Source organism: Pomacea canaliculata, linkage group LG3, assembly GCF_003073045.1.
Source record: "Pomacea canaliculata isolate SZHN2017 linkage group LG3, ASM307304v1, whole genome shotgun sequence".
NCBI lineage: Eukaryota > Metazoa > Mollusca > Gastropoda > Architaenioglossa > Ampullariidae > Pomacea > Pomacea canaliculata.
Window position 1 is genome coordinate 20164055 of NC_037592.1, and position 24867 is coordinate 20188921.

Sequence of the window (24867 nt, forward strand, 5' to 3'; positions counted from 1 at the left end):
ACCCTATTTTGTAAACCTCCAAATCTTACCCTCAATGCAAAGTTTTAAGAAGGTTCTGTCGATATAGATAGATAATTTTTTTTCAACCCACACGCTAATATAATAAACAGCTTGAAAAATGGGGACAAGCGGTTTATATTCAAACATGGGGTTACAAGCAAACTGTGTTTACACATTCACTCTGTCCTGATCAACCCTAATCTCTTTTTCTTTCCTGTGCAACTTAAAAGCCCTTTTCAACGAGCGTGACCACTTTCCCCAGAGCTTTCTTGGCTGTTGCTCGGTCAGTGATATATAAATGAGTCTCTTGTCCTCCTGCATTGCTGCTGTCGCTGGAGAAAAGGCTCGGTGTCAGGGGCTAAGTCTGGTGTTGTATGCAGACGGCAGCGGCGGAGCGGGGGGTCAGTGTTTCCTGATCAACATCTATGTCAGCTTCGCGTGAGGCTGGGCTGCTGTCGGGTGGCGATCCTGCAATAACAGTCCATCTTGCACGCTCCTTCTTGCTGGCGCCCGATGCCTTCCTATGGCCAGCTTTTCTGCGTCTAAGGAAAAGTGAGCGATTCTGTTGGACACAAAACACAATTCATCCCTCGCATCGTAATTCGATTAATGGTGGAGAGCTGCAGCGGCAGGAAGCATCGCGACGAGGGAGCTAGCTACTTCGCTTGCCGCCACTCAAAGCTCGGGCGGTAAAACCAGAAAGCGCGGAAAAGGTGTTAGCCTCCGAGGCCACAGCATTTGACATCGAGACTCGAGAGTTAAAAACTGTGTGGACTTCGCTGCCCGACCTGGAAGTGAGAGAAAAAACTCAATGACTCAGAGTTTATCGAGGCGTCGACAAGAAGAAGGTAGCATTAGAACACTTACAAAGCAAATGTCAAGAAGCTTATTTCCTTGGCCGTCAGAGATCGGGGACAGCAGCTAGCTGCAGGAGCCAGGAAGACTAAAAAAAAAAAAAAAAGGAAACTTTGGAACAATTTTACGGAAAGCGAGAAAAGGAGAGAAAGTGGGTAACGGAAGGGAGGGAGAAATAGTAAAGGAGAGAAGCTGTGACTAATGTACTCCCATACCACACGGCGCCAATCTTTGCACCTCCAGGCCTCAACACTGGAGCACTCCACTCGACGCCTGGAAACGAAAAAAAAAAAAAAAACTCTGCTAGCTGTTAGATCACGCCGTGGAAAGCCCTCGCCAGCTCGACACGTTCCTCACGTATAAAACTCTCTCTACATATAAGGCGGACATCTTTCTAAAGCCACTCAATGGACACTTTAAAAGAGATGGCTTCACTGTGAATTACGACCTTTATTTCTGGCTTATGATGCATTGATCTGTCAGAACTGATCGTGGTGCATCGATTCTATGTGCTATGTCATCGTCATCACACGAATGCAGCATGTCAGCCTGCACATGATGCTACAGCGAAATCGAAGACCTTCACGCACAACTTTAAAGTTGCTGAAAACTTCTCACCTTGACAAAAGCTCGAGATCAGGTATCCATGGATCCGTTTTCAGGGAGACATGATAAAACATGATAAACTAAAATAGAAGCGTCTTTGTCAACAGGCTACACCAGTTTCAGACTAACAAAAGTCGTTGACAATGGCATTGTCCATGCGTGGAGTTTAAGAATATTTTTACAAATATTTGACCACACTCCCGTCTTTGTGTTACTATGAATGGAGCTGTCTTCACACACCAGTCGTAAAGGAAATAAGATCAATCAACTGCCCTGAAATCATTGGCGCGAGTCTAGTGATCATTAGCGCTTGTGGAAGTCTCAACCAAAGACGAGTGCCACCCTGCTTTGCTTGGCATGTCGGGGAAATCATCGATACAATAACTCGACGGTCATCAAGAAGACGGAGATGAATCAATAGACGTTTTTCTGCCCGTGGAACCAGCCCGCTGGTGATACGGTGGTGGCTGAGGGACTGTGCACGGCAACCCATACTCGGGAGATTAAAATGTTAGTGTGGCGTGGCCAGGGCCTGTTAGCACTCTCTCCAGCCTGTAGGTAGCTGTCATATGACGCGCAGGTCTCCAACACATCTTTGATTAGAGGCCGGCCAGCGGTCCCCACGCTCCTCGTCTCCGGCAAATGAGGAAAGCTTTCTAAGAGTTGTCGGCCTGTCGTCTACCTACCTACAGGTGCCTACAGTCGACACAAGGCATGATGTGGCCAGCGGTGACATTTACTCTCCTCATCACTGAGTGGATTGTAAGGACAGAAACCTTCACTCAAAAAGTGCCAGTCGGTAGGTGATCTTTACTGTCGTTGTTGTTGTCGTCGCTGTCGTTTTGTTGTTGACTCGGAGGCGTGGTTTGAGCAGTTATCATCGATTATCTACGTCATCTTGTCTTCACCTGTTAGAGTGCCAACACAGCTTTTAACTACAGGAATCCTTTACAGTCTTGAATTGAATTTATTTTTTCACTTAGTATAATGCACTTGATCGCTTCTACTGTATTTTACATTCACTCGGTATGTGTATGTGTATGTGTGTGTGTATGTGTATGTGTATGTGTATGTGTATGTGTATGTGTATGTGTATGTGTATGTGTATGTGTATGTGTATGTGTATGTGTGTGTGAGAGAGAGAGAGACTGTATGTGTGTGTAGATAGGTCTGTCTGCTTGTGTGTTTGCTTTGTGTTGGAGTTATATAAGAATTCGTTTCCTGTAGTATGCGAATGGCGCATGCTGTGATGTTGGCCTTAAAAATTTTGTTTATTACAGCGAGCAGTTCTATTTCTGCCCCAGTGCTGTTCATGCAAGGCTTTCCTTTTCAGGCCTGGCATCTTGAACCCACTGTACACTACCTGTATACCAATATACACTTCTATACATCGACTGTGTGCTGCCTGTACACGAAGTTTACACCGACAGCACACTAGCTATATATACACTGAGGTCGCATCGACTGTACACTATTGTACATCTACTGTACATCTACTGTATATGGTGTATAAATTTACACTGAGTGTATAATGAGTCTGCTGACTTACTGTACACTCAATTATATCTACTGTAAAATGCACACAGACTGTGCACAGACGTCTTTCCCTGCTGACCAGCCTCACACAAGAAAGATTTTTTTTAAATAAAAGGTTGCTACGCATGTACAGCCAAAAGTTGCAAATTTTTTTCAGTTCTTTCAAAATCCTCGCCAATGTCTAGCTCTGTTCAAACATTTCTCAAACTGTCCTTTGTTTTCAAGCAGTTCCAGCAGCTCTAAACCTTATGTTTGCAGTTCTAAATTTGTATTTACGAGAAACGAATGATTTCCCAGTAGGCTTCGTCGTGTTTTGATCTTCTATAGCTCTCTGTCTTCAGAAGGAGAGTTGCAGTGGCTTGTCACAATCAAGACCGGCACAAATCACAAAGTCATCTACCCCGTCTACAATACCCTGTGCTAGAAGGTCTAACAAGCACATTCTTGTAGTTGGTCTTTCTTCTCTACAAGAGAGTTTGTGCTGGAGTGAGCTTGACTTAGCTGCACACCATTGGTCTTTACACGCAAGTAACATCATCATTTTACTGAGTCCATATATGCTGGAAATATTCTCCACAAATTTGACTTGAAGAGACCAGTTGTCATATTTTCTGCTAAACTATATCTACTGGACTGTCTGTCTAAATTGTCGCCTGGTTGTGGAGACTGGCATGAGGGCTATTTCCTGCCGTGCCACTGATATTCAATTTTTTCCTCTCTGTACTCCGCTCTCTTATCTGAGCTCAGTTCACTCAAAGCCTGCTTCTTTTGTCTTTACTTCACTCTGTCATCTTTCCTCTCTTAAATTATGTCCTTGTCTTGTGATGTAATTTCTATGTTTTCCACCGAAAGCGGCCTATGGCCAGTATCAACATGGCATCAAGGTTTTTTTTCCTTTATTCGCTCTAATTCCTCGGTCAGTGGTTGTGCTACACGCTGAAAACAGAACAAGGTATCAATCGATAGCACTTTGAGATTAAAATCATCTCTAGTTTTGGCAATAAAGAAAAGTAAATAGATTTTAAAAATTCATCAATAATTCAGGCCTCGCATACTTTTGCGACTCTGAAAGTCAGGACTAGTTTTCTCTCCCTGCATAGTATGTTTTAGTTGTAAGTCAATGAACAAATACTTGCGGGATTTGTATCTCAATAAGAAGCCTGTTCCATATGTTATTAATATAATCCATCACTTCTGTAATATGTGTGTTTGACGTGAAGACACGATTGACAAACATTTGATAGCTCGCTTCCTTTCAGGTCGTCGATGTCCATTAGCATTGTGACACGTGGTGTGTGTCCACTAAAGTGTTGGCACGTAGTTAGTGTCCACTAAAGTGTTGGCGTGATGGGCCACGTCCTTAGCTCTCTTTATTTTATTTACACGGCCACTTGATTCCCTTGCACTTTGCGTTCTGCCTCTCCTCATACCGCGCCGGTGCCAGACCATGGCCACGCCTCCACACACTTACACATTGGTTACACTGTCAGACAGTCCCAGGGGGCGCCACGCTCTCAGCGATAGCCACCAGACTAATTTTATTGCCGCTTACCATCCAGCTTCACTTTCCTGCAAATTCCAGCGACACATCTTTCCTGTCAGACCAACTGGTGACGTCGGCCTGGAGGTTGGCACTGCCGCTGATGATATTAGGCTTCCATATGCATTTATCTTAAGTGTACTTTTCAAGACAGCAAATCATCAATACATCAATCAGTAGTTCACGCTTAGCCATTGCAAGAATCGATTCATCGATTCTGTTATTTATCTATCTGTGTGTCGGTCTGTCCGTCTAACGTCTGGCTGGGTGGTTAATGGTATTATAATTATTTCATTCATTTCTTTCTCATGCATTTGTCTGTTCGTTCTTTGATGCTTTTTTTTCTATCATTCTTTCTTCCCCTTTCTATAGACGATAAGAACATGCACACGATTTCTTGTGCAATAAATTTGCTTCCCGAAAAAGCTATGTAAGATCAGTTTTTATAACGGAAACACGCAAAACTGTCACAAAGATTTTTTTCTTGATGAAATAAAGAATACATCAAGCTGTAAGATTAGCATTGCAGCTACTGACTTTTTAATGCAAGGTTCTTTTGAGAGATGTCATGGCAATAACTCAAAAGCTCGCTGTCCATCGGAGGTTGTTTTGCAGCGAGCAGTACGACTTGCTGGACACAAACCGCTTGTTTATCTGTCGACCTCCGATGCACGCACCTGTCGGAAGCTGGAGGACATACAATGTGTCCACTTCAATGGCAGTTGTCAATGCAGCTTTGCGTGTTGCGAAGCCGCGATCCCTTGGTATTGTAACAGTGTCCTAGTAACGAGCCATGGCTCATCATCTAAAGCTGTTCTGCAAGTCATATATACTACAGAAAAATTACGATTTGTGAGTCTGTGGCCGTTATGGTGGTAGCGATAGCAGTTATCAAGAATATTCTTGCTTTTGCTTTATTGCGGACACTTTCATTCAATCTGATTGTCATACATTAAGGTATGTGTTTCTGCGCTTTTATTGAAATGATGATCTGAATAGTATACTATCTATTTTGGCTATAATCACTCGAAACCATGCATGTCTTCAACGGTATCTCTGGAAAGGTTTTCGTAAACCTACTTGTTCTCAGTCTTCTCATTATCTTTTGAAGTCCACGCTAGAAAATGTCGTCCTCGAAAACTAAGTTCCTTTTACCTCTCTGCTGCTGTGTAATATGTTTCAAGTGTCTCGGCTGCTCTGTAATACATTTCACATATATCACCTGTCAGGGGTTTCTGCTGGGATTTTACATGTAATGCGTTTAGTGATTTCTGCTAGAGACTGACACAGGATTTGTTATCAGAACTTTCTGTTGACCATGACTGGAACCCTCAGGGGAGAGGAGAGCTGGGAGGCCAAATTGGAAAAGAACAGTAGAAAGTGAGGCGAAGGACATCGGATCCACATGGGCCCAACTGAAGTGGTGATGCCCTATACCGGGTCCGCTGGCGAGGAGTTGTTGCGGCCCTATGCTCCTCGAGGAGCAGCAAGGAATAAACTCAACTTTCTGTTGACAGCTCATTTTAAAGTGCATTGTCCACCAAACGACGTATCCAGTTGCTGTGAAGAGTTCAAGCTGATGGTGAATCTTCTTACAGGAACAGTTTCTTTGCGTCTGAAACTATTGTCAACATCTCAAGTCGCCTGACATGATGTAGCGAAAAAATACAAAGAGAATCAAACTCGCATGAAGATAAAATTCTACTTCCGTTCTGAGGACAGCAGTAAAATACAAAAGTCGTAAATGTTGCTTCATACTCCCGCTCACTGATGTGGAACTCCTCCCCCTTGTACTATGAAAAGGATGACAGACAGTTGCCAGTTCTTGTAGTCATGCATGTGAGAGTCTTTTGTCGTCCTGTTCAAAGCTTAAGTTTCTGCTTTGAATACTGTTTTCTCTTTCACATTCCTGTACCACTTTTAATGCGTGTGGCTCAGTCAAGATTCTAAAGCACCAAACAACATGCGACATCTACTCCCGGTCGTCGCTGGTTTAGTCACTACTTTCTTCTTCGTCTTCTTCATCTACCGCAATTATTTCCTCTTCCTTTTTGGTTTCTAAAGATAAAAATGGTCAAGGTATATCCTGACAGTGGGTGAGAGCGAGTGCTAAACGCTCACTTATCGTGGGGCCAGCTTGATGTGAGGGCGCTGCCTGTCTTCTCTCCCTTCCTGCCTTGTCGTTCCCAACCTTTAAGGAGTCAGGTACCCTCTCAACACCTGTCAGACAGCGGAATGAACACTTCATCAGCTACTGGAAATAACGCTGCGTCACGTGAGTATGAACCGGCGGGAGCACGAGCCTTAAGGTTCACACGCCACCCGCCACCCGCCACCATGCTTTTCAACGACAGCGTTATCATCACTATCGTCGTTATGATTGTCTTGCCTCTCGTCATTACTTTCGTCATCAAACCCCTATGTACAATTTGAAATGTTTATTTAAAACTAATAGAAAACTAATAAAACTCTGTGTTAGAAAAAGTCGCTGTGTTTCTGTCTCGAAGTGTGGATTTCTGATCTACCCTGATATTTCAATGTCTAACCATAAATTCAAAGCTTCCACTGATACAGCTTTTTAGCAAAGCTACTGCCAATAGTGTTTTTAGCACGTCCATTTCGCCACCCGAAATGATTGAGGGTTCAGCGCTGGAAGTCAAGCAGCGGTGATTTTCCAGTGCATTTGATGGCAGCCTTTAGCGGTCTTACACGCACCACTTGAAGAGAAGACTGAGTGAGAACTTCCCTCTCATCAATACGGGGCTACAGCTACAGCCAAGCCATCTTCGTCTCTGACAATTATCTTGTTTTCACGATGAGGACTTTTCTCCTTCGGCAGATACACTTCAAATCTCCGTGATTACAAGTCCCTTTCTCGTCTATCCTAGCAGATGGGTTCCTTAGAGCGACGCCTTTCAGTCCATCCTGGCGACATTCAAGTGAGTTTCTTGCGAGGAAACTGCTTCGTGATTCGGTCCCTATGGTCGAGCGAAGCTCCAGTCATTCAGCGTTCGCGTCTCGTCAAACGCGCGCTTTCAAGAAAAACAAAACAAAAGCAAAAACGCAGCGTGAGAAACGGACGCCAAGCAAATGGCGCTGCGGGAAGGAAGGAGGAAAGCCAATTATCGCCCAACGCTGCTTTCTTGCTTAACTTGCCACGAGGACACTCGTAATCGCCAGCAGTCCTCACAAGATGAAGTGCCCCCGCACCCCACCTGCCTCTTATCGACGTGATCGTTCTAACATCAAATCCCTCAGTCATATAAAAGTTCTTCCTCTGCTACAGCCAAAGTCTTATGAACACTCAATGAACTATCCATACACCTCGGGGGATTGTATTTACTCAATGTCAGTGTGTCAGCCAGCCAGCCAGCCAGCCAACCTGTTCTTCCTCATCGTCGTCATGCAGCTGGAGGCTTTTTTGCGTCAGGCCGGAAGGTTGCCGTGAGTAGCATCAGTCCGCACTGTCGTGTGGGGCCCTGACCTGTGACCTGGTCTGCTCATCACAGCGACTTGTTTCTGATTGGTAGAAAAAACTTTCTTTTACGCGAAAGTAAGATTTAAACTTTATACTATCCTTGTCTTAGTTACGAACTTATGAGTGAATAAAGAATATAAAAAGAAATACTACTTTAGATGGACTCTTTTGGGGAGAATCTACAAGCAGACTGACTTTCTTAACATATCAAGAATCTTGCATATGTACATATAAAAATGTTTACTTGCATCCTTATTTACTCTCTTCAAAACTTTTGCATGTTTGCCGTTACTTACTTTAACGACTTAAACAGAGAAAAACAAATTAGCAACAGTAATAAAGAAAGTTAAGTTTAAGCTTTAACGACTTCAACAGACAATTTTCTCGACAATTTAAACAGAAGTGAAACGATGGACACATGTCTGATACAAGAGACATGCACATCGGACTGCTATGTGTGTGTGTGAGGGAAGGGGGATGCTGACGCCGAGGGTGATAACCGATGGTTGGAGATGCTGACAGAGTAAGAGCTGAAACTGACAGTCGTTAAGAAATAGTTTATATCTTCTATTTCCATTTCAGACAGGATATTTTTATTTGCATGCTCATTGTTGTTTGTCTCAAGGAAAATGTGTGATGTAAATATTAATGTTCTTCAGTTATTGTGTCATAATATCGCTGTAAATGTCAGTGTTCTTCAGCTATTACGTCATAATGTTACTGGAAATGTCAATGTTCTTCAACTATTGCGTCATTAAGTCACTGTAAATGTCAGTGTTCTCAGCTATTACGTCATAATGTCACTGTAAATGTCAGTGTTCTCAGGCTATTACGTCATAATGTCACTGTAAACGCCAGTGTTCTCAGCTATTACGTCATAATGTCACTGTAAACGTCAGTGTTCTCAGCTATTACGTCATAATGTCACTGTAAACGCCAGTGTTCTCAGCTATTACGTCATAATGTCACTGTCCAACGTTTTACGGGCGAAGCAGGAGAGCTCGTTATTGCACTAATACAAGAGGAAATCGAAAGATGTGTCTGCGCGTGCGCTCTTGCGAGTGCAGATTGCATGTAAGGATGATTAATCCTCACAAGGTGCAAAACTCTAATTATATTACAGGATCGCCCACTGAAAGCCCGATGAGCGTTTCCAGTGGTGACAAAAGGAGAACATGTTGGAGGTGGCGAAAGCATCGGAGGCTTGTTGTGAGAGCCACTTATTGATTCAACTGGGCGACAATATTTCTTAGGTGGCGCAATGAGGGATTGTCATAACAAAAACATGTTGAATAAATTACACCTTTTTGTATTGAGGAACATGGGGAAAAAGCATTTAATATGCGGATAATTAGACATAAATACGAGGGTCGTTCAAAAAGTTCTAAGCCTCGTCCAAAAGAGAGTTGCAGGTCAGGATTCTTAATAATAATGCAAAGTTTGTAAAGCGCAAACTCACACTCCTAAGGAGCATGCTCTTAGCTCTTGAGAACAAGAACAAAATATGGACAGCATACGAGTGACAGGAAAACAAACAAATAACATATGAACTATAAACGAATCAACAACCGTGGGAAGAAAAAAAAATCAAATACAGAAAACACAAAGAGGAACCAAACAAGAACAAGAGCTGAGATCATTGAGACCCATCTTGCATTCAGCTTGCTCATTGCCAAGATCTCAGCTACAACAGTGTGGACTGAACCAGAACCATGCTATCTGTTGGACAGTCCGACGTCTGTCATCCAAAGCCAAAGGATAATTGGCATCAACTTGACCATCAGTAGTTGAGGTTTTCGGACGACCTGACCGAGAACCATCTTCTGTGCTGACCTTGCCCCGCTTGAGTTCAGCAGCCCACATCCTTCACAGTTGCATAGGAAGGGGGTACTCATCCAGTGACTGTACCATGTCCTCACAGACTTCCTTGGGTGTCATACTTTCTTTGCAGATACTTGATCACTGCTCGGGCTCTGTTTTGTCCATTTTCAGATTTGTCACACTACCCTTCACCTTTGTATCGGCCTCACCCGCACAAACAAATAAACACAGAAATCTGTATTAGTTTTTTCTAGTTTATAAGTAATAGTGTGTTACTGTAACAAAGATGTTCAGCTATGGCTCTTCTCTCTGGGTGAGGCTTACAACTTTTTGAACGAACCCTCGCACTTGTACACATCTGTGGAAAAACTATATAATCAGTTGTAAAACATCGATACTTTGTTTTAAAAAGTCTGTATATCTGTTTTTAATCTCTGTCTATATATGTCTACACAGAAACTCGGGTTATTGAAATAGTCTAAATAGTTAGACCGTCTATATATCGGTATAAAACGTCTCTCTTTACATTAAGCTTTATTCTGTGATTCTTTCCGAATATGTAATTGGACATTTCGATTTTCTCCTGGATGACCCTAAATCTATGAGTTTTCAACTTTCCCGGCGTCTTTGCTACCAGACGTTGTAACGGTTTCTCCGATCGTCATTGCTATGGACTGTTGATTGATCTTTCCTGAGTTCACCGTGGAAAAAACAATGTTTTACGAACCTGTGGATGTCAGCTGTACCAAATCAACCTTTTGGTCTATAAAGATTTCATCCAGCACACTAAAGACAAAATATTCTGTTAACTGCAATAAAAAAGCCGCGGAATGTTCGTCTTTACTTGTTTTGTTTGTTAAGCCCGGTTTGGTCGCGCTATACAAGCTCGACGACGACGACGACGACGACGACGACGATGACGACGATGACGACGACGACGATGATGATGATGATGATGAGGAGGATGATGATGAGGATGATGATTTCTGCGTTGTGATTAAAGATTTACCTAAAGTTTCAAGCTCTGCAAGATAATATTTTACGTGTTCTTGATCCTAAGAAAGAATGCCTCAGACCCTCCGAGATTATTTAAAACTATTATTTAATTTTCAAACTGGAGAGATTTTGATGAATGCTGTTTTCAAATGATTTCACAAGCATAATATCACTTTTTCTACTTTAACACGTGCAAAGAATACAAAGTCTGCAAAACGACAATTCCTCAGAAGCTGCTCTCTCGTGGCTGATGACATGTTTTGAGCATTTAAAGAAAAAATGAAAAACTAACGAAACTAAAATTGTAAGCAGAGGAAAGCTTGTAGTCGTGTCTGTCCTGAGTTCAGTGACTACTAAAGTTACGAGCCGCGCGCGCTAAAGAGAAGATAATAAACATGTCGTCAAGAAGCGAACTGCCAGCAACTCGGGCAAAGCTAATGTCGACTTTCCCTTGAATTCTGCCGCAAGATCGAAGTCGGGATTGGTTTCTGCCCTTGTGCTTGTTTTTGTAATAGCAGCGCTAGGAAACACCAATAGCTGCCTTGCTATTCTTGCTGAAGATTTAAATTGAACAAAGTTTGTCTTTTTGAAATACGGCTTGTTCTGTGAAAGTCTTCAGCTTGACTGTGACTGAGTACACACCATCATGTATGGCTGCTGTTCTGAATGATGGTCTTGGGCTGCTACACAAGTATTTAGTGTGTAGAAGCACGGCGAAAGAAGCAAACGGTAAAGTGGAAATAATTACCACCTTGCTCATCAGAACGGCAGAACTCATTTATTGGCACATCAGTAAGATACAACTTTGTATGACTCTTGTAATAGTGCAGCTGCCACAGCCATCAACACAATGACTTGGAAAGATATCTTTCTTGAAAGTGTGAATTCTCAACCTCTTTGCCAGACTTTCCTATTCTCACGCTGCAGCTCGGCGTTCACACAGAAACCAATGTTCACAACATGACTTCCTAAGAGCTCAGCGTTCGTCACATTCTCGATAGCCTTTGATTTCAGCAATTTCCGTGAGTTGCAAAGAAAGGGCTGTTTTGTACTGTCCTAGCATGGACCCCATCGTTCATGGCCCTACTTGTCATTTTTTAGGGCCTTTTCAGAGACTTTCTTCTCTTCGTCGCTCAGCGTGAGAGCTCGCTTCTTATGAACTCGGCCTCGTGACCTTCTTGGGGCTCATTTCCCAACCAGGACTACCTCTCCCTGCTGTACTTTCTAAACCAGTTTTAGTTATTTATTTATTTTTGTATCTTCACATCCAAAAATAGTTTCCTCTATTGCACTTTGCACATGAGATGATCCAAGTAAAAATGTGAATCATCCATACTGAGCATTGACAGGTCAAACCAGTCTCATGGCGTCCACAGTTGAATGAAAGCCACAAAGCCTACATATTCGTCTTGGAAGGTTTGGCAGGCAGGTTCAAAAAGTCAAGCTCTTATAAATCTATGGTTTCAATAGTTCTGTTCCTCTCACTATCGAGATACTCATCCCCCCAAAAAATCTGCTTTTCCTTCTTTGCTCTTCTTCCCCTGAGCCGATAATCTTTCATGGGCTCGTCTGGTCATTCCTTGGAGTCGCCTTCTCATCCCCTGTCAGGAGAGGACACGGTCGGCGATTTATCGCTCTGGGTGATTCTTTTTGACCTTTGATTCTCAAAGGAAGGCCAGCACTGTGTCTATCCATCACAACAATCGATCTGGCGCATGTGAAGTACTAAGTTTGCCGCCGGGGATTTTTGTATTTTTTGTAAACATTTACGGTCAGAACTTTTCAGGGAGAAACGTTTTTGTCTATTTGTAGCGAGCACGCCCATCGCCCGCCCGCCGTCCTTAGCTCGTAGGGTTGACAGGGTCCGTCGGTCTGGCTGCGGAAGAGATGGATGAAATTTGTTTTCTTTGGTACGCGAGTAGCAGAGTGAATATTGGTAGAAAGTGAGACAATTGATCGATTCAGGATGCTACCTCACCATCCTGAGAGCCGCACTCCAGCCTTCGGGAAAATCTGATGAGGAAGGTGACATGGATGCCGGCTTGGTGTCTGTAGTATGTATTGGTCTGTCACCATCTTTTTGAGATTTGGTTTCAATTCCCCCAGGTTAGTCTTTATCCCCTCTCTCTCTCTTATTGGTATGTATTGAACACAGCTGCCAGGATACTTTTAGGAGCCATAATCTAGAATTACCATATTACCCGTAGAGGATCGCCCGATCAAAAAAGAGCAAATAAAAGGAAAACACAAGATGAAGAAATAATGAAGTGATAAAGGAACAAACAGGAGAGAAGACTGGTTGCCACTAAGATGGCTGGCGACCTCTCTCGTCCTGCTGTTGACGTCCGTCATTCCGGTCTCAACGCTTTTCTTGGTCATCGAGCCGCGTTAGCTTTAGTGTCCCTTCAGTGTCCCTCATAAAAAGATCATCTTCAAAGACTTTTTGTCTGCCATTGACAGCCGGCCTCAAAGTAGCATTCCTTTGCTCCCCGAGGATGGTGGAGGATAATGATATGCGAGGCACTGCAGTAAGAGACGCCAGTCAAGCGACCTTTTCTCAAACATATCAAAGGTGATTATCACAATGTGGACAAGATGCTGGCGGCTCCCTGTGTGCTTAGTCTCGTACACACTGTCTGATTATACTTGCTACTTTCAGTGGAGTTTGTGTGGTAGGAGGAATGAAATGATGAAGACTGTTTAATAAAATGTAATGACATGGTCAGTACAAGCCGAATAGAAATCATTATATGGGTATGTTTGGAACTGAAATGTGTGGGTAGTGCATAGCACATAGCATAAAAGGTAAAGGTAAAAGTCATCCTCTAACCTTTTCAGGTCGTTAAGGAGTGAGATGAGAGACCTCACATTTCTCGGGGTCAGCTTTACGCGAGGGCAGTGTCCATCTCCTCTCTCCTCGCTGCCTTACCTTTCCCAACCATTAATGGAGTCAAGTAACCATTCCCACCAGCTGAGCTTGACTGGGGAAAGTTTGCTGCACTACTCGGGTATCGAATCAGCGGGCTCTCAGCTCAGATACAAGCGCTCTAACCACTTTGACTGTCCGCTTCACCATAGCAGGGAAAGAGAAAGAGATATTGTGTGTGTGTGTGTGTGTGTGATATTTATCGAGTAAGTGACAGCAACCATTCAGACATGTTTGTGCAATGTCATTTGGCAAATAAATTAATTCATTTTCTTCTTTCTCTAGCTCTCCGTCTCATTGACACAGGCAAATGATGTAAACATGCAGTATTTTGTTTCGATTCCTGACATACTACCTCATGTAAACTAATACAAACTGCACTTCTCTTCCTGGCATCATAATTATTGACACGTAATCAGTCCTTGTATTGACTTTTGCTTGCCAACGTACTTGAACGTTTGTAAGAATGTAAATACCTGTGGAACGTGTGCAAAGTAACAACAAGACAGCAACTTTCACTGGGTAAACAAAACTAGAGCCTTTAATTCTCCTTTACCTCCCCCAATCCTTCAAGAAATAATAACCTAATATATTGTAAGGAAAGCTGGAGGACAAAGGCAGCCAGAAACTGTAATGGCATAGAAGACGCGACTAATCCAAAGACGCTCAGATCCATACTCAGTGAGGAACATATTTGTTACAAAGCAAGGCATTCCTTTTGTAATCTCTATAGCCACCCTAACTCCAAATGGATGGTTACGCCTTCAAATCTTGATCGTTTTCCTTTGGATGGCTAATATAGCTTTAAAAGGCTTGCTCTTTCCTTACAGAGCATCTTCCTCCCCCCAACCTCCTCACAGTTACCGCCCTCTCCATCAGCCGGCCCATCAAGCCTCTACGTCCAATCACCTTCTGCTTTACTTTTTTTCTAATTTCCTCCTTTGCGTTTTTATGCCGTTTGCTAAGCAACATTCACCTGAAGGTACGGTCCTCGCCTGCATTGTCTTGTGTTTCTATGGTAACGGAGGTCTCTGCATCACCATTTAAGGTGTGGAGGTAGTTTTATGTCAACGTGTAATATGATACTGTTTCTGTTAAAAGCTCAAGCCTTTGTGAAACAGGTCCTCGTTGGCCTTTAACACGTTTTCTCTGCTCAGCAGCTGACTTCATCCCAAGATTGGTCGCCATGTCTTGCCGCCGGTGTCTAAAGAAGGGACATGATATTAACTCAATCATCACAGCAATGTTTGTCTTTGCTGGCAGAACATTGTAACACATCGTTGTCGTCGTTGTTCCTAGCCTCATCACTCCCACATTCTCGCGCTTTTTCATTCTCAACTGACATTTTCCGCTGACGTCATTAAACGATAGCATCCAATCGATTAGCTTGGGCTACCTTTAATTTGTCTGCATGCTCTCTCTCCCCTCTGTGTTCTTTGGCAGCCTTCGCCCAACTAACTGCGAGCGCGTGTCAGGTGCTGTTTCGCTGGTTTCTGTTTCCATAGCGACGGCTGATGTTGTCTTCCAGTTCACATGAGAAGGAAAAAGCACTTCCAACTGTTGATCACTCCAACCTTTTGGCTAAATGCTAGAGCTGAGAATAAGAACATAAAAGCGACTGAACATTTTTGAAGAACAGTCTTTTGAATATTATAATTTAAAAAATTCAAATATAGACCGGCAAAAAGTAACAACAAATATTTTCTTCGAGTGCTGCATTTGCGAGAAAGTTTTAACCGCATTTACTCGTATATCTTCCTTCCTTCCTTCCTTCTTTCCTTCCTTCCTTCCTTCCTAAACCAACTCAAGCAAACCCTGACATGCATGAGTGAAAGTTGCCGATCGTCATAACTGAACAACCGATCGATGACGTGGAAACGTGTGACGTGTCGGCGCCTCCCTGTGTGCCAGACGTGTACACACTATGGGAAACTGCGATTGTTTCAGAAGAAATGGAATGCATGGGAATTCATAATTAGAATTTTAAAAACCATTACCACTTTATCACGCCCGGAGGGATTTATTATTCATGGAGTAAGAAGACATGGAGAAAATATATTGCCTGAAATTATTGCTAATATGATTTAAATACCAATTTGCATGCTGTTATCAAAAATGGATTACCTCATTGAAATATATCAGCTTCCTCAAGGAAAAGAAGTCCAGGAGACAAAAAAATAAGACGTATATATGAGGAAAACAACAATGAAAGATGAAAGTGAGAAGATGAAAGAGTGACGATAATGGGGATGGGTGGAGAGGAAGCTCTCGATTGTGAGCGAAAATAGAAAATATTTTACATCAAACTACAGTACCCGCCTTCAAGAAGGCTGTGAGACTTTGCTAATGATGCGGATTTGTTGGAGAAGTACAGACAAAGGGTTTATGTGACTATCATGATGCCACGACCACAAAAAGCCAGACGACTTCCATTGTGTCCTGCTCAGCTTCGTGTAGTTAGGATGCAGGTGAGGACCAAACAATAGGTCTGAAGCAAAGCAGTGTCGGGTAATGGAGGATTAATGCTATCTAGTAGGTAATGTAACATCGGATGCAGGTGTGTAAGCAAATAAACAACGTGCATTCACAGGTTCTTGCTCTCCTCGCGCAACGAGTCTTTGAGGAAGAATTGTGTGGTGTCCCGGATGACAAACTGATGTTGGCGCACAAAACAATTAGTGAATTTGAAGGTTGTAGGGTGCACAGCAGTAAATAGATGGGAATCGCTCAGAGCAGGGACTGCGAGATTGTATGATTACATTTTTCACGAGTTTTTAACTGACAAAAGAGCATGTTAATCTATGTCATGCCATTTTTTGTATTATTTTTCTTTATTTAACAAAAGCGTGCTCCCCGCCTGCACCATGTCAGTTTTGTGAACTTCTGGGAAAAAACTGTCACAAATAAAGATGTACGATTACTTGTACGGACTGACTCTGTCTGCTTCAATGGTTTTACATGAGCGCAAAGCTGTAAACATTTAAGTGCTAGTATATTTTAGCCGTGCTGCATAGAAAAGGATGATAATGATAAATGGATATGACATGTTTGTTGACCGTCCGCAAGCGAGTTCAATACGAGACTGTATACAATGCACGCTTGCGTGTGAGATGCCATCTTGTAGAGCCTCCTATCTTGCTGTCATCGTAGAGGGTCCAAAGTATTTATTTCTGTGTGGTTGTTGTTTTTCAGTTCAAACTTTGCAAGTGTAGTGGTGGTGGTGTGTGTGTGCATGTATGTTGTGTGTATATATGTGTGCGGTGTGCGCGTGCGCAGCTCGTATGTTTGTTTACGTTTATATGCATTCTTGTCCGCGTGTATATATATATATGTGTGCTGTCATTGCTCTCAGTATGTTTCAACGCGTGTGTGCAGGTATTATTCTTGACCAAAGCGCAGTGGATGTCCGCAACACTGTCCTTAAGATGGTGGAATACAACAACCGCAACAGAACGGATACATCAGACAACCGCATCGTCATAGAGGAGGACATCACCACCGTGGACATGGATGACAGCTTCAGACTGAGCTCAACCAGTCAGTAATTGTTGTTTGTTCGGCAAGTAATTTACGTATTGGAGCTCTTTCCCAGGATAAAAGTAGTTTGTAAGATGTACTTTGAAGCAAAGGCCCACACTTTTCATCTGTCTCGGGGATGAATAATGAATGTGGTTTTCATGGGGCAAGTAAAAAGGTTTTCTTGGCAGTTTGTCAAAGCGCACCACGCAAGCCCACAAACACGTGTACCGATCTCTGTGCATTGGGTAACAACTGTCTTGACACCTCTTGGGTTTCTTGTCATGCTTATATCAATCAGCATGTGTTCTTATTATTCCCTTTTAATTATCTTGTGTTCTAATGTAATACTCAATACTCTTGTATTCTCGATACATAAGCCACGTTTTGCACAACCTTCAGTTGAATTAAAAAAACAGCAAATCTTTTAAGTCCTCTCAACAAACCTAACAGAGATGTAATTACAAATTGTTCTAAATAGAATTCCGCATACCTCATAGATTGTTTGTTTGTTTGCTTGCTTGCTTGTCGCTTGCCATTCATTTTCCGAGCAGAACCTATTTTCAGATAGTCTGGCTGTTGTTTTTTACCAGAAGTGTCATCACATATGACCTTCTCACGTGACATTTGGACAAAGCTCCTCACAAACCACATTGTATCTCTACCGTCTGTTCATTTGGTCTTAAAAGTGAAGTCCGGCCGTCGAGCCGTCCCCAGTGAAACGGGTTTAGTGTGGCGTCAGCGTAATGCATCCTCAAGATTACTCACCACTTGATCCCTGGGGACAGAGAGCACACAGCACGTGGCATGAAGATCTTACTGTGTTGAACAAAACTGAATAAAGTTGTTTGTATTCGGATAATGGAGAATATAGATAAAGGTCATGAGCTTCAAGTGTTACAATAATATAACATTTCACATTATTTTCCTTCTACTTTACATTCTTACGAAGTGTTGTACAGGGACTGTAAGTGTGGTGACAGCAGATCAATGCCCTCGGGTCCCTCAGATAGTAAGGTCTCGTCACCATCATTGAAAGTGGGTACTCATTGCTGGGTGGGAAACACAGAGAGAAGTCAAGTGTTACTGAGTGAAACACAGAGAGAAGTCAAGTACAGTGTTACTGAGTGCACAGCACTGTCACGACAAGATGTTACTCCAGTCACTGCTGAATTAGTCTCATTTCTTTTTTCTTTGCTGTTTATGATAGCCTGTAGCACGAAACATGAGTCAAACAAAACTGTTGTTGATCATTGACAAACGTGTAAAATGTTTACAGCGCTCTTAATTGATTGCACACGTGATCTTAATAGTCACACACGATCCACAAGATCCGTCTCATGCTCTCCATGTTCACAAACATCCATAACCTTTTTTTCCCTTTCAGTCTGCAACCAGCTTAACAAAGGCGTGTTCCTGATTATGGGAGGTAGTTCGCCCAAATCGTTTAACGTCATCCAGTCCTTCAGCCACGCCCTGCACGTGCCGTACGTTATTTACACATCCAATCGCAATCAGGCGGCCGACGGCTACACGTACGACTTCAGCGTCAGTCCTGCTTACATCGATGCCATTATCGACATCATTAGGTTTTTCCAGTGGAGGAAAATCTACTACCTCTTTGATTCTGATGATGGTAAAATTGATTGCGTGCTCATTTGTAACAGATGTAGAAATTATTGCAGGAATGTATACCTTGGGTAGTTTAAGTGTATTTGTCAGTGCGAATGATTGAGTGCATGTGCATTCCCATGCCTGCTCGTGTGTCTGTGTGTGTGTACGGACAGTTGTGGACACGTGTAACACTGCACTAAAGCGTTGGAGTGACATCAACAAACGTCTCCAACGTTTTCTTTGAAAATTGAGTCTCACTGAAGACTGACACGAGGAATGTGCATCTCACGGTCCTCTGACGTATGGCTGCTGTCGTCAGACTATTCTAACACCGAGTTCTCTCCAGAGGCGTTGACACATGTAGTTAGTGTGACAGTAGACAAATAAATCCCCGGGCAAAGTACACTTACATTGTGAACAGGGGTTGGGTTGGGTTGGTGGGTTGGTGGGTGGGCTGGTTGTTTGGTGGGTTTGGTTTTTTTTTTTTTTGTTGGTTGGTTCGTTGGTTGGTTTTCCCATGATGTTAATCCCAAGGGGTCCTCTGTAAGCGATGAATGAGATTTTTGGATTGGGGGAAAGCAGTTTAGAGTAGTGACCTGACGTTTCGCTGACGCTGATGTTGCTGATGACAGGCCTGTGGCAGCTCCAGCGTGTGTACGAAGCTTTTCGTGACCCCAAACATCTTCTGCTGGTGGACGCCAGACGCGTCGGTGACCCCAACCACGTGCACGACCTTCTACGTCGTCTGGACCGCGTCAGCCGCTCGGAGAGAAAGCGCATCGTGCTGAACTTCTCCTCCACAGAAGTGTATCAGAAGATTCTCAACCAGGTAGGACCCTCTGTTAACAGATTCGCAGCTAGATAATACATTACACATCTATACTGCCTTAATCATCTGCTATCAGCGATGATTTGTAAGGTGGGCTTTAGAAAATGTCCTTCTGCCATCTTTTCTTCAAACGCTTCATTATCCTTTTAGTGGTGAAAAAGCTTCATAGTATACACAAATAGCTGGTGAGGGAGCTTCGGGATACACAAACTGTTGGCGGAACACAGACTTGCAAATAAAAGTGAGAGTATTATGTGGACATTCTCTAATATCCTGTTATTTTGTAATCAATGTCATTCCATTCTGTTACCATTAACCAATGTCATACCATTCTATTGCTGATACAAAAATCAACAAAAACAATGAATATAGAATACTTTATAAAGGACCATCATTGATCTTATCTTTCTCTTAGATTGTCGATGTCGGCATGAACAGAGAGAACTATCATTATCTTCTGGCTGGACCGGTGAGTGATCAGATCTGATCCAAGGGAAATGTTTTAATCAATGCCATTAAGGTATCCTATTTATCAGAGTTAATGTAACGAATTATCTTGCAGGCAGATTAGCACACGAGCGCCTTTTCGTTTAATATGAGACCCATAAGCTTACAATATGAAAAGTTGAGACCGATGACCTCTTGCGTTTCATCTCTCGCCAGGCTGCCTGGCCTGCTAAATGAGCGACAAGCGTCAATGACTAGTGAGCTGGATGGCTGCCTGGATGGCTGGGTGATTGACAAACAGTATAGTCGAGCTGGTTGGCTGCCTGAATGGCTGGGTGATTGACAAAGAGTATAGTTGAGCAGGCTAACACCTACATATTCTCTACCCATGTTTGCTCACGCCTTTTTGCCTTTTGTCTGCAACTGTTCCTCATGCTTGTTGCTAGGACATTTTAGTCCCGCGTTTCTCATATGATCAAAGTCATCTGACATATAGATAAGAGGGGCCACAACAGCATATAATAAGTAGGCTTCCAGTATGATAAGTATGCTTGAGACAAAAACCAGACATGGAGAACAAGTAAAAAAAAAACTGAAAGGATGGACAACATAATAGACCAAATTTTAAAAGCATGTACAGTGAAGGTATCTAAGACAGTCGACATTCGAGCAGCACACAGTAAATTAACTTACAGGGGCATGTCGCCAGGAGGTTTGAATCAGGAGCACTAACAGAGAGACAGAGAAGGAGTTAGTGGATAAAGAAGCGCTACGTGGTTTGCAGTAGTGCTCACTGAAGAGATGAGTTTTAATACACAAATATTTGGTGGGTAAGCAGCGAATATCAAAGGGGAGCAAGTTTTGCGGCACAGGGCACTCATACTCTTCATGGTATACAAACATTACTCTGATATTTCAGGCCAAAGTAAAGAAATGATCCACTTCCTTCAAGAGTCGCGAACAAAATTGTTCAATGAAACCTCCAACGAACTGAATGTTTTGTAAAGACTAGTCTGAATGAGATGATACGATTGTTTCCTCTTACAAGAAATAATCTGATGGAATGGCATCACAACAAATTCTTCCTTTCCTACCCCTCTTTCACTTTGTCTCTTTTCATCCTTCTCAATCTTTTTCTGTCTTTCCGCCCGAAACTTTAGATGCCCAACTTCTTTGACTGCGCAAGAAGACCAAATCCCACAGAGAGACAGAGAGACCTAAAAACCCAAACAATTTAACACTTTAGACAAAAAAAATAATCTGTAAATGGTTTTGTAACCTATTTGTTCAAACCAAAAGAAAATGTTTGCAGTTATATTTCGCATTAATTTGTTTATTACTGAGCTTAAAACGTTTGAGAGCAACCCTTTCTTTTTTTCTTAGCATACTTGGAAAAAACCTTTTCTTTGCTTTTTTTAATGCTTCGTGACAGACAACCCTTTATGTATTTCTTTTAGTTCTTGAGGACAGACAGCCCTTTCTCTATTTTTAAATGCTTGGGGACAGACAACATGTTCTATTTGTTTAGTTCTTGAGGACAGACAACCCTTTCTCTTGCACACGTGAAGTTTAGGGCCCTTGGTTCAAGGAGATTTGTCTAGCAAACATCTGCGAAAGAATGTGGTCATTTCGTCCTGAATGATTGGAAATCTTTCTAGCAGAATGTTTGCTTTGTTTATTTCTTCAAGCTAACAAAGACATCATTGCAGAAAGCCAAACATCAAGGAAGTTCTTGCTGTCCCTAAGTGAAGTAATTTATATGATGAATGGAAACAGCTCTGCAAAGCTTCTCTTCGTAGTTGGAAAGTTTGATGACTTGTCCTTTTGTTCTTTCTCTCTTGTGTGACACTCTGTGTGCCTGTGTGTCGTGCACAGCTGTGACTATCTGTGGCTGACCCTGTGTCCTTTGTTGGGCGCCACACGCTGTCCTCCAGGTCACCTGCCCGCTACTTGTGGTAAAGGTCAGTCTGGTTTATTGACAGGAGTCTGAGAGGTTCTCTTGTTCTGAGAGGTTCTTCTTGTATTGTGTGTCACTTCATTTTCTCTGACTCCGTCTGCTTCACGTAGCTGAAGACTGAAGACTCTTTTGCTTCACGAAGGTTAGTTTAGTGTAGCGCGATTATACATAAATGCAAAAAATATATATAATAAAATTGAAAAGCATCGATATGAAATACATTAAACGTTGTAATATAATTTCAAAGTTAATCATAAGCATTTGCAGAAATATTACGAATTATTTCACCGTGCCATACAGATATTCCATCTGTATGCGAAGCTACAAATAGGTGTTAAAGAGCACAATCTGTCAGTTCTGCTGTCTTTCTACCCCAACCTCTACAGGTTCTACCTACACATTAAAATGATTTGATATTTGTGATAAATACTATTTCCTTTTTTTTTTTTTTTTTTTTTTTGAAGATTTATACAAAGAATTTTGCAAAATATGAGTATATCGGCTGAAATCCAAAAATTACTTCCATTTATGAATTGTTATGGGTGTTTATCGATGTGTACAACTACAACTCGTTATTCAAAGAAGTGTGTTCATACATGTTCAGATGAAATCGAGTTTAGGTTCATTGACCTCTATCTCTTGCAACTGCTCAGCGCGAAAAATATCAGACGAAAGAGCTTTTTAAATTGTGTGTTGGTGACGAGGTGTTTCCACTCCTGTCATGCTATGTACCCGCCATGGCGTGTCGGCAAGAGAAATACTAGATTGTAACACTAGAGGGCTCGCCATCACTGCCCACCGACTACATTTTGAACTGACAAAGGTCCACGTCCTGACTCATCTACTCGTCTGTCACTGGGAGGATGTTGGTGTGGGGGGATGCTGGTAACGGTGACTCCTGACAGTGGCTTGTACCCCAGGAAGCAATTTCCTTCTCCTGCGCGTGTGTGTACAGGAGAAAGCTTTTTCCTGTCGTAAATAAGAGGCTGAGGCTTTGTAGTTTGTCCAACCAGCTGCTGGCTAAAAGCGAATTAATTATTGATTACGTCGCCAAAAATAAATGATAACGACCTCAGCATGTGGGTGAAGGAGAGTTCCGCTGGGTAGCTCACCAGACATTCTTAACGAAGATTTTGCTTTTAAAACGTTTGTTCGTCCTTTTGCTCGCTTACAACCTCTTTGTTATTCTTACAACAAACTTGTATTTTAACAACGATTACTTGGGATTCGGGTATAATTGGATTGTGTTTACTCACTGTATTTACTTCAAGACACAAAATACTTTTTGTCAATAAGGTTGTCACAGTGATGCATTTCAGTTGATTGTTTTAAAGTTGTACGACCTTTAGACTTTGACAACAGCGTAAATAATGTGAATAATACGGCATGTGTCCCACCATTACAAATTCCACCGATTTAAACAAGCAGTCTTAATAAATTCATTAATAGTTTTTCTTACACCGCTTGCTATTGTACGTGTAAATCAACCTCTTAAGTCTCTTCTTAATCTTCTGTTTGTCGTTGTTTTTGTTTTATCTAAATAACCTAATCAGTAAAAGAAAGAGGTAAGAAACCTATTTGGGGACATGCACACTCACTGACACCTTGTTCACATGAATTTTTTTTATTTCAACATTAAAGACCACAACGATGTATCGATATAAGCACAGAAAAGAACAAATGTGCTAATAATTTATTTTCTCTATAAACTATTGAAATTCTGTTATAGTGTTAGTATGTCATAGACAAAGGCGCCTCAGATCAGGTACCAACTATTTTTTGTGTATGTCTAACAACCGTTTGAAGCTCCCCAACCTATTTGTCTTGTATTCAAAGGCACTTGTATTCAAAGCACTTACCTTACACTTAACAGATACTGTAGACTGGATACTGAGTCGGCAGCAGACTATTAATGAGATGGAACCTTACTTACCTTACTTACGATACATAAGGGGGTTAGTGAGATTCCGAGCCAGCAACTAAGACTACATCACCCAGCCCTGTAAACATATGCCCCATGCAGAGAAAGAACAGCATGCCTGACAGGAGATGTGAACCCAGGACAGTCAACTGTCACTGTATTGGTGACCGGCGCTAACCGTTGTCACACTGATGACCTGGGAGGCTGCTATCATCGGCGGCTCTCGTCTACTGCACACCAGCGTGTCGCACCCGGTTATGATTCTAGAGCCGGGCACACAGTACGAATCACATCAAGCCGTTAATTTGCTTTTCAAACTTACTGTCAGAGCACAGATAATAATTTAATCTGATAGCACCAGTCTATGTAGTAAAACTGAAGGTAATTTTGTAGATTCTGTGATGAACAGCCCATTGGCTAGGTGAGTCCCCTGTGCGTGTAAGATCTTTTATTTCACTGCATTTGGAACTCACTTTCCGAAGTGTTATCTGGAACTTGGGGTGGTTAGTGGCCAGTCACTGACACGCCTGTGTGACAATCGGGTGTCGCTGGTTCGTATCTCAGCTCTGAAATACCTCTTTGGGTGTGAGACCTGTTCACATGGCTAACCCTCTTTGTTTTCTCCAGTCACTTAAGTCTCCTCCACCCTGTGTGTGTGTGATGTCTACCCTAATAATTGTGCTGGAGTGTGTGTGTGTGTGTGCAAATTAGTGCTGGGTGTTATAAATGGGCTCATTAAATTACCTTTAACTAACAGAAATGTTAGTTGCAGAGATTGAGGATCAAACTGGGACCCTTACTTCTTCAACGCGTGAAAGAGTTCCA

General features: G+C 42.4%; 1 protein-coding gene across 2 annotated transcripts in view; it reads left to right on the forward strand.

The window, feature by feature from the left end:
• Positions 1–369: 369 nt before the first annotated feature.
• The window catches only part of LOC112560404 (glutamate receptor 1-like), a 29518-nt gene continuing 5020 nt past the window's right edge, over positions 370–24867 (forward strand). For both annotated transcript variants that reach the window (XM_025232245.1, XM_025232246.1), the window contains exons 1-5: positions 370–2260; positions 17134–17295; positions 18662–18910; positions 19521–19717; positions 20133–20186. In XM_025232245.1, coding sequence (XP_025088030.1) covers positions 2176–2260; positions 17134–17295; positions 18662–18910; positions 19521–19717; positions 20133–20186 — 747 coding nt within the window. In that variant the 5' untranslated portion in view covers positions 370–2175. The remainder of the gene's footprint in view (positions 2261–17133; positions 17296–18661; positions 18911–19520; positions 19718–20132; positions 20187–24867) is intronic.